The sequence below is a fragment of the Hordeum vulgare genome, chromosome 1H (genome assembly GCF_904849725.1).
Source record: "Hordeum vulgare subsp. vulgare chromosome 1H, MorexV3_pseudomolecules_assembly, whole genome shotgun sequence".
Taxonomy (NCBI): domain Eukaryota; kingdom Viridiplantae; phylum Streptophyta; class Magnoliopsida; order Poales; family Poaceae; genus Hordeum; species Hordeum vulgare.
Window position 1 is genome coordinate 314,954,905 of NC_058518.1, and position 11,028 is coordinate 314,965,932.

An 11,028-nucleotide genomic window follows, 5' to 3' on the forward strand; every position below is an offset into this window, starting at 1 on the left:
AGGGGTCAAAATTGATGGAGAAAAAAAATTAGGGTAGATTAGGTGGTGGGAAAGCTAGATCTACTTTCCAAACACGAAATCCATGGATGAAAAACAACAAAAACTCACTAGAACAACAAAATGCAAGGAAGTTTTTGGGGCTCTTTTTGTGGAGGAATTTTTAGTTGAGACAAACACACACAAAATTAGGCTAGAAAATGAAGAGGAGGACTCCAAATTCGTGAGAAATGTGGCCCTTGATACCAATATGATACAGACAGACCCGTGGGTGTCAATCTTTCACGAATTGGAGGGGGGGAACCACAAGAACACGAAGAACACGGGGAGGAACTGGGAGAAATTACAAGACGAAACACTCAAGAAGGAGTCCAATCACACATCCACTAGACTCACCACACACAAGATCCACAAGATACAAGAACAACAAAGGGAAAGTAAGATACATGGTAGAGTTCATCCCAAATCCCATGGGAAGATGGGGCCTTGAATCCACTAGGGGGTCTTCCCTCGTAAGGGGCCTTGACATCCACCACGTGGTCTTCTCACATGGAGGCATCCCCATGGGAGGAGGGCAGTAGGTGGAGCTATGCTCAACAATCTCAAGTTGTCTACACATAATCTAATCCTATAAAGTAGGAGGAGGAGGCCTATAAATAGTGCTAGGGGCGAAGGCGTAAGTTAGGTGGAGATACAAAGCCAATGGGTGTCACACACTCACGTAAGTCCGGGTGATCCGCACGAGGTTCCGGATGATCCGGCTTCGCGTAGAAGCTACGGGTATTTTTGGTGGCCATAGTCGGATGATCCGGATGGGGGTCGAGATGATCCGAGCATCATCCAGATCGTCCATGAGGTCATCCAGATGTCTTGGCTTCTTCTTACCTACACTACCTTCTTCTCTTCCAGGCTTCCCTCGAGGATGGTGTAGTTGTACGTAGGTGTTGGCACTCCTCCTCGTCACCCATGAAGCTCCGACAATATATATGCATGCACACGAGAGGAGTGTCAAGTAGTATACCATCCTTCAAGGGGTCAAGTGAGCACGTGTAAAGGAGATGATTCATCTTTATGTATGTCAAGTAGATGTTGCACGTGTCACTTGCCAAACGGACTCTTGCCATGGTGATGTCCGGGGGGTGCTCTGTATCACTTTCCATGTGACAACATGGATTTTTTGAGATATAACAATATTATTGCTATGTAATTTAATGCACCTATATACTTGGTAAAAGGTGGAGGGCTTGGCCTTTTGCTCGGTGTTTTGTTCCACCTTTGTCGCCCTAGTTACTTGTGTACTGGTGTTATGTTCCATATTGAGCACTCCTAACATGCTTGGGATTGTTATGGGGACCCCCTTGATTTTCGTTATGGGATAAAACTCTTCCGGCACGGCCCAACATTGGTAGTGCATTTTCCTAATAACTTATAAAACTTGCATAGGGACTTTTTGGACCCCGTGGATAATTAATAAACAACCTGGGCCAGTGCTCCTCATGAGTGTTGGTCCAAACAGGGCGATGTATGGCGCCCCCTAGTCACCCTGGGTTCAGCCAACCCGGTGTCTTGTGCATCTTGTAATGCCCTGAGAAAGAGATACGCGCGGCTCCTATTGGGATCTGGCCTACCGGGCGGTCTTGCTGGATTTGTTTTACCCTTCTCGACCGTCTTGTGCACCGGGATTTCGAGGATACTTTGGGCTATCTTGAGGTTAAGTTTTTCCACCGGGATTCCGAAGAGACTACGGATTTTCCGTGGTTGAGGATTTCCAAGTAGCTTGTGGATAGTTTGTGATGGATGAGTTGGAGCACCCCAGAGGGTTAAATTTTTCTAAGAGTCGTGCCCGCGGTTATGTGCCAACTTGAAAACTTTGTTTAACACCCGGTCATAGCAAACTTGAAGTAAACTCGATTAAAATATGCCAACTGTGTGCGTAACCGTGACTGTCGCTACTCGTGAGTTCTGAATCCGAGAAACACAGTGGGGTTATGGTTGACACCTAAGTAGGTGTTCAGGATCACTTCTTGATCATCATTAGTTCACGTCCGATTATGCGTAGATCACCCCTTTTATTCTTGTACTTGTAAGTTAGCCACTCAAATAAATGATTATTGATTGTTGCAGCCTCGCCACTTAACCATACCTCACCCATTAAGTTTTGCTAGTCTTGATACCTTTGGAAATGAGATTGTTGAGTCCCTGTGGCTCACAGATTACTACAACAACAGTTGCAGGTACACGTAAAGCGATACTTTGACGTGAGCGCGATGATTGTTCTATTTGGATTTTCTTCTTCTTCTTCTTCTTCATCATCATCATCGATCATAGGATGGGTTCCAGGTCGACAAACTGGGATAGCTAGGATGGATGTCGTTTTTATCGTTTGATTTGTCTGTAGTCGGACCCTGCTCTTCTACATGGTGATTGAATGTATGTTGTATTGAAATGATTATGATTAGCTTGTGTCGAGTGTAACCCAACTCCATATACTCATATCTTCTTTACATGTACCTGTAACGATATCCATTCTTGCGAAACAACGAGATGCGCTTCTATCCCTGTCGAGGCCCTTGAGCCAAAATAAGGATATGATCACATCTTGGACGTTATAATAATAGTAGTATGTGTTAGTAAGTTTAACGGTCTACGTGTCACGATTGTAATGCCTATATTAGATTATGCTATCAATGATCATCATAATCTGTCAATTTCCCAACAATAATTTGTTTACCTTCGTTGTTATGCTTTTGAAAAATATGTCACTAATGAACCTATGGTCCTCGGTCTATCTTTTCATTAATACAAACTTGCTACAATTGCTATCTTATTTATATTTTTATTTATTTTGTTATTTATTATCTTGCAAACAGTTATCCTAGCACTATCATTTTTAATCGTGCAATTCCTATATTTAGGCTTGGTAATATATGTCACTCCCACCACCCTATCATGGTTATCTCAACATACTACTAACCCTAAAATGTGATCTACATGTACATCAAAGGACAGTAACATAACATAGAAGTCAAGTCAATCATACTATATCACAATCACCATAGGACAAAAAAGATCTGCTCGGAAATAATAGTAATGTGATAAACCATTGGATACTAATTTATAACATCGAACAACATGTTTGGGTAGGGGGTTACAAAGGCTTATGGATGTATGGACAACCATCGAGATGGTGATGCAGATGATGGTTAAATTGATGAAGGTGATGGAGACTGATGGCGGTGGTGATGGTTTCCTCGTCGGCATTCCAACGCAGATGGAAGAGAGGGGCCCTCCTTCTTCCTTGGCCTCCCTCCTAAGTGGGAGAAGGTTTTCCCCTCTCGCTCATGAAGTTTATGCCCCCCGAAGGGCAAGAGCCCCCTTTAAGATTGAATCTTTCTATGGTTGTATTTTTCTAGATGCCGAAATCCGAGTCCCGTCGCCATTTCATTGATCATGGGAGTTTCGTAACCCCGAAAAATCCTGCATGTCTGGTATTGATGTGAAATTTCTTCCATTGCAGCCAGAACCACAGAAAAATAAGAAGAAAAATGTCCGTCAGTCCTCCCACATGTTTGACTTTAACTTCTTTATGCCCGTCAGTCCTCCCACACGTTTGACTTTAACTTCTTTATGCCCGTCAGTCCTCCCACACGTTTGACTTTAACTTCTTTATGCCCGTCAGTCCTCCCACATGTGCGTTTAAGGTAGAGTGTTAGAGTGGTGTTAGACCAAACTTAATTTATGAAAGTAGAAACGGTGTGAAAAAACAAACAGGTAAGAGATCACGCACCACACACAAAAAAGTCAAGAGAACATCGTTCCTCGTCACGAAGCATTTTCCAGTGGTTGGGGCTTATCTTTTACCGGTACTGCTGCAGTGCTGCTCATGGTTAAATTCTACTGCAGTCCTTTGACTTCCACTGGTTCAGACATCTTTTCCGTAGTAATATCGTCCGTCGGTGTTGGACCGTGGATGTTAGCATGCCATTTACCACTTCAAACAAAAACAGCCTCAATGTTTCTCCAAATTTACTGCCTTCCTGTGAAATCATGAGAAATTCCGGTACCATTCATGCATCTCAAACAGACACTTCATAATTTGTTATCTTCATGTTCTCTCAAGACCAAAAGGGTTATCGCTTGGACGTATCACAAACTGAACCACAAAAAGAATGTGCTCTTATATGTCAGTTGCCATGCCTCACCTCATCAAAGAAGACAATCTGGCATCAACTTCCTATGCAACGGAACAGCGGAACAAGCTACGCTACACGCAGGAATCGTGCGTGACATAAGCCATGAGGCTGGGATTAACGAAAGGTCCCTTTAGGTTAGCTGGCCACACGTTGTCTAACAGAAATTCGGCACTTGGCAGATAGCATAACAGAAAACAGCTCCCTATTGATTCTTCGTCGAGCAATCATCGATGTAACCTGGAGGCTCATCGAAGTGCATCGAATACCCGAACTTCTAGATTTCATACCTAGGTGCATCGAATACAAACCTATACAGTATATCTGTGAATTACACTCCAGATGCATGTAGGTAACAGCACTGTAGCAGCTAGGAGGCATCCAGCTTCTGACTCTCTTTGGATCCTTGATCAGAAGTGACCTCCATTTCTTTCTTTCTCGTCGAAATTCAGAGTCAATTATATTTCCAGTAGTGTCTCATGGTGCTTTCTCTCCATTCAGTTTCACCGCAGCAGCTTCCTCCTGTATTTCAGAGGTAGTGCTAACATTACCCTCTTCTATGGGTCCTGTTCCTTTGATGCTTCCTACTTTCACATACTTGCTGGTGAACTTGTACTCCCAGTCCTGCAAGGCACTAAGCTCAAATGAACCAAGGCCAGATACATCACCTGTCAGATCTTGTGGCTCAAAGGACATCTTCGCCAATGCCCTACTGGCATCTTTACCAGCAAACAATGCATATGGTCCACCAGGCCCATAGAACAGTCTGCAAAGCAACAAATCAAATCAGCAACAGCCAATAGTGATGTAGATCAATGTCAAAAACCATGTCATGGCACAAATAGCAAATTAACAATTTCATCTTTGACGGCGAAAGGTTGAGTTAAAAACTTCGGATCGGAAGAAAAATAGCACTAATACTTTGGAGAAGGGATATGTGTTGTCTCATTGTACACCAGAAGAGAAAAAGAAATTATGTTTTCATACGATTTAAATTGGAGTAAGTTTCCAAAAGTTAACAGTCCATATAACGAAGTTCTAACCTTGTTGGTGCACTGCAAAAATATAATACAGTTAATTAGGCATGCAATTCCCTGTCTGTTATCAGTTTATCATGGTAGTTCCCATGAGCCTCAAGGCAACTCAAATGATAGTACTCCCTCCGATCCAAATTAGTTGTCGCAGCTTTAGTTAAGTTGTACTAAAGCTGCAAGTATTAATTTGGATCGAAGGAGCATTAAAGTTTATTAACTTGTCACTGGATTTTTCATTTAAGTATGAGGATAATAATATATATGGAATAGTGACGAATAAGTTAACTTGAACATACAATCTCTAAATACACCATGCAGATTAACATTGAACAACTGAACCCATATCAGCTCCAAACATACCAACAGCAGAAATGGTCTATGCCAGGCATCAGTATTGAGAAGCTCTAGTAGTCTATATGCAGCATGTACATTTTATATGCATGTCTGAATGTCCGTCAAATATTTCATGAACAACTGGTCCAATAGCTTCTAACACCGAAATCACTTACACCTTTCTTTGCTAACCACTTGGGCTTGCCAAAAAAGTCACTGCAGTTCCCATACATGAGAACAAAATATGAACTCAAGTCAATGCGTGTATTAATCGTCTTATTGCACAACTGCCTATGATTCTTCAAAATACCGCCTTTGACTTATTTTGCACAATTTCCTACGATTCTCATTTGGGTTGCTAGACAAACATGGTACGAGCATAGAAGAACTATTCATTTGCTTCCAGGTTTAGGCTATCAGCTCTTTGAGACTATGAAGAATGTTTTCACTTGAGAGAGTATTTTCTAGAGAACTTTGCTTGTAGGAGTACTAGACAACAAGAGATACCACTGATCAGTTGATCACAACCGAACTCTGAATGATATTTATTTTTCGAACAGAATTCTGAATGATTGAAATTGTGGTCATAGCTGACGGTCTGAATTCGAAGCAACAGAGCCAAAAATGGAGGTCCGTAGAATACAGGGCTCAAGGAAATCGACCTGCTCTGGGAGACGTCGTAGATCTGCCCCTTGATGGCCATGAGAAGCGGCTTCTCGGGGTCAGACCCGTCGTACTGCCGCAGCTCATCCGCCGTGATCTCCCCCACCTGCACTGGCTCCAGAGCTGGTGGCAGCGCCTCATCAGCCACCTCCTGCCGTCGTCGCGGCGGCGGAGGTGGCGGGGCGAGGAGGCCGGACGCCACCTTGTAGACCACCGCTGCGGCAGCCACGGCGGCGAGCACCGTCCCCGGAGGCGCGCTCCTCGCTGCCTGCCACAGCTCGGCCACTGCCACCGGACAATCGGAGGAGAAAACACATCAGGCTACGAAGGAAGTCCGAAACGAGGATCGGATCCTTGCTAAAACTCTAAAACAAAACGGAGAACTCACTCTTCCCCGAGATCCCGTGTCCGCCTGGAGCAGCGCTACACCGCACAACGCCGGAGACGCGCTTGCCGGGAAGCCGCGGCGACGCTGTAGCTCGCCGTCTGCTGACCGGCGCCGCGGCCGAGCGAAGGGTCGCCGCAGAGAGGGCTGAGCAAGCTGCCATACTACGATCCGACGAAAAGTACTGCCTACTGACGCAGTACAGGCACCCCCTCCTTGACCTTAAACTACCATCTGTACAGTCAGCTAGACAAATTAACAGTCCAGCCGGAGTAATTTGCTTAATAAAGAATTATAGTTATATTTTTGTGAAATGTTAGTATTACTACAGCAGCAGAAATTAAAAGGCATGCTACGCGTTGGTCGGTGGATCAAAAATCCGCTGCCTCGCGAGCCGTCGATTTTTTTGCACTAGTTTCTTTCAATAACTCTGGTTGTGAAAACTTCTTTTTTTATTATTTTCTGTAACAAATCCTTTGTTGTAAATTTTTTTTCTAATTTTCTGCAACGAGTCCTTGTTGCAAAACCTTTTATTTTTAAATTTTATGCAACAAGATCCTTGTTGTAAAAATTGGAAACACGTCTTTCCACGCGTTTATTTTCTATAACAAGACTCTTGTTATAAAAATTGCAACAACATATCCGGCAACAACACGTAATCTTTCGCTATCGTCGTTCCGCAACAATGTTGTTGTTGTAGAAACTTGGAGTGGATATGGAAGTTCGACGTTGTGGTATGGCTGCTGCTAGCGCTGGTAGTGCGAGGACGATGGTGAGGTAGATGACGCTCCACGCAGGTCATTCGATCCAAATCAAATCCGACGGTCACGAAGGAGGTCGATGCGCGCGCAAACATCCATCGGTTGAACAACAACGTTTTCTAGAAAAAACATTAATATTCACCTGACTGGTTTTCTTTGCTCCGTCCGCCGCCTCGTGGTTGCGCCATGTGCCCCATGGGATCACGCACCGCTTGCCTCTCGCGAGGGAGGCAACGATGACCACATGTGTGGGGCAATGATGTTGCTTATTTGCTTCTCAAATCATCCACGGGCCAGGCTCCAGCCATCATGAACGGTGGTGTCAATCTGCTTCCCCAGATTATCGATGGCCCAAGCTGTGTCCATGGTGGACGCGGGTCTCGTCGTCGGAGAAGATAGATGAAATTTGTTTTTGCAACAAAGGGTTTATTGCAAGACCTATTACAACTACAACATGGCTTTCGTTTTGCAAAAGGGCCCTGTTGCGGCATAAAAAACTCATAAAACTGATCCCGCAACAAGACATTTGTTGTGAAATTTTTATGCAACAAGACTTATATTGTAGAAAATGTTGGAAATATGCCCTAGAGGCAATGATAAAAGTTTTTATTATATTTCCTGTTTAAAAATAATCGTTTTATTATCCATGCTATAAATGTATTGTGTGGATACATAGACACAACAATGTCCCTAGCAAGTCTCTAGTTGGCTAGCCAGTTGATCAAGGATAGTCAAGGTTTTCTGGCTATGTGCAAAGTGTTGTTGCTTGATAACTGAATCACATCATTAGGAGAATCATGTGATGGACTAGACCCAAACTATGAACGTAGCATATTGATCATGCCGTTTTATTGCTATAGTTTTCTACGTGTCAAGTATTTGTTCCTATGACCACGAGATCATATAACTCACTGGCACCAAAGGAATGCCTTGTGTGTATCAAACGTCACAACGTAACTGGGTGACTATAAAGGTGCTCTACAGGTATCTCCGAAGGTGTCCGTTGAGTTAGTATGGATCAAGACTGGAATTTGTCTGGATGAGATCACGGACGTCATGAGGTTTTCAGGAATGGTCCAGAGAGAAGATTGATATATAGGATGACTTCATTTGGTTACCGAAAAGTTTTCGAGCATTACCGAGAATGTACCGGGAGTGACGAATGGGTTCCGGAAGTTCACCGGGAGGGGGGAAGACCTCCCGGGGGAAGCCCAAAGGACTTATGGGTGGCGCACCAGCCCTTAGTGGGCTGGTGGGACAGCCCAATAAGGCATATGCGCCATAGAGAGAAAACCAAAGAAAGAGAAAAAAAAGGTGGGAAGGAAGGGAAGGACTCCACTTTCCAATCCTAGTTGGACTAGGATTGGAGTAGGACTCCTCCTCCTCCTCTTGGCCGGCGCACCTTGGGGGCTTGGCCCTCAAGGCAAGTCCCTCCCCCTCCCTCCTATATATACTGGTGATTTAGGGCTGATTTGAGACAACTTTGCCACGTGCAACTCAGATCTAGACACCATGGTTTTACCTCTAGATCGTATTTTTGCGGAGCTCGGGCGGAGCCCTGCAGGAGTAGATCCTTCACCACCACCGGAGCGCTGTCACGCTGCCGGAGAACTCATCTACTTCTCCGTCTTGCTTGCTGGATCAAGAAGGTCGAGATCATCGTCGAGCTGTATGTGTGCTAAACGTGGAGGTGTCGTCCGTTCGGCACTAGATAGGAGCGGATCGTGGGACGGATCGCGGGACGGTTCGTGGGACGGTTCGCGGGGAGGATCGAGGGACGTGAGGACGTTCCACTACATCAACCGTGTTTCTTAACGCTTCCTGCTGTGCGATCTACAAGGTTACGTAGATCCAAATCTCCTCTCGTAGATGGACATCACCATGATAGGTCTTCGTGCGAGTAGGAATTTTTTTGTTTCCCATGCGATGTTCCCCAACATTGGCATCATGAGCTAGGTTCATGTGTAGATGTAATGTCGAGTAGAACACAAAAGGTTTTGTGGACGGTGATGTTCGATTTGCTGCCCTCCTTAGTCTTTTCTCGGTTCGGCGGTATTGTTGGATTGAAGCGGCTCGGACAGACATTATTCGTACGCTTACAAAAGACTGGTTTCATCGCTTGACATGCAACCTTGTTGCAAAAAGATGACAGGCGGGTGTCGGTTTCTTCAAGTTTAGTTGAATTGGTTTTGACCGAGGCGGTCCTTGGAGAGGTTAAATAGCAATTTGCACATCTCCGTTGTGGTTTTTGCCTAAGTAAGACGCGATCTACTAGATACCCATCGCAGCCACGTAAAACATGCAACAACAATTAGAGGACGTCTAACTTGTTTTTGCAGGGTATGCTTGTGATATGATATGGCCAATGACGTGATGTGATATATTGGATGTATGAGATGATCATGTTGTAATAGTTAATATCGACTTGCACGTCGATGGTACGGCAACCGGCAGGAGCCATAGGGTTGTATTAAAACTAACGTTTGTGTTTGCAGATGCGTTTACTATATTGCTAGTACGTAGCTTTAGTAGTAATAGCATAAGTAGCATGACAACCCCGATGGCGACACGTTGATGGAGATCATGGTGTGGCGTCGGTGACAATAAGATCGTGTCGGTGCTTTGGTGATGGAGATCAAGAAGCACATGATGATGGCCATATCATGTCACTTATGAATTGCATGTGATGTTAATCCTTTTATGCACCTTATTTTGCTTATAACGACGGTAGCATTATGAGGTGATCTCTCACTAAAATTTCAAGACGAAATTGTGTTCTCCCCAACTGTGCATCGTTGCTACAATTCGTCGTTTCAAGACACCACGTGATGATCGGGTGTGATAGACTCAACGTTCACATACAATGGGTCAAAAATAGTTGCACACGCGGAACACTCGGGTTAAGCTTGACGAGCCTAGCATGTGCAGACATGGCCTCGGAACACATGAGACCGAAAGGTCGAGCATGAATCGTATAGTTGATATGATTAGCATAGAGATGCTTACCACTGAAACTATCCTCAACTCACGTGATGATCGGACTTGAGCTCGTGAAATTGGATCATGTACCACTCAAATGACTAGAGAGATGTACTTTTTGAGTGGGAGTTTAGCAAGTAATTTGATTAGTTAAACTCTAATTATCTTGAACATAGTCTAAGTCCACTTTGAAAATATTTGTGTTGTAGATCAATGGCTCACGCGACAGTCACCCTGAATTTTAATACGTTCCTAGAGAAAGCTAAGTTGAAAGATGATGGAAGGAACTTTGTAGACTGGGCTCGTAATATTAAGTTGCTCCTGCAAGCTGGGAAGAAGGATTATGTCCTTAATGTTGCGCTAGGAGATGAACCACCCGCCGCGGCTGACCAAGATGCTAAGAACGCTTGGTTAGCACGCAAGGAGGACTACTAAGTAGTTCAATGTGCAGTCTTGTATGGCTTAGAGCCGGGACTTCAATGTCGCTTTGAGCGTCATGGAGCATATGAGATGTTTGAGGAGTTGAAGTTTATCTTTCATAAGAATGCCCGGATCGATAGGTATGAGACATCCGATAAATTCTATGCTTGCAAGATGGAGGAGAATTCGTCTGTCAATGAACATGTGCTCAAAATGTCTGGGGTACTCAAACCGTCTAGCTGAGCTGGGGATTGAACTTCCGTAAG

General features: G+C 44.3%; 1 protein-coding gene across 1 annotated transcript; it reads right to left on the reverse strand.

The window, feature by feature from the left end:
- Nucleotides 1–4,584: 4,584 nt before the first annotated feature.
- Nucleotides 4,585–6,805, reverse strand: LOC123433315 (membrane steroid-binding protein 2-like). The gene is made up of 3 exons (XM_045115446.1): nucleotides 6,606–6,805; nucleotides 6,217–6,502; nucleotides 4,585–4,953 (listed from the first exon to the last, which is right to left on the reverse strand). Exons 1-3 carry the CDS (start codon nucleotides 6,763–6,765, stop codon nucleotides 4,665–4,667), a joined length of 735 nt encoding a protein of 244 aa, XP_044971381.1. The 5' UTR covers nucleotides 6,766–6,805; the 3' UTR covers nucleotides 4,585–4,664.
- Between the last annotated feature and the right edge of the window lie 4,223 nt (nucleotides 6,806–11,028).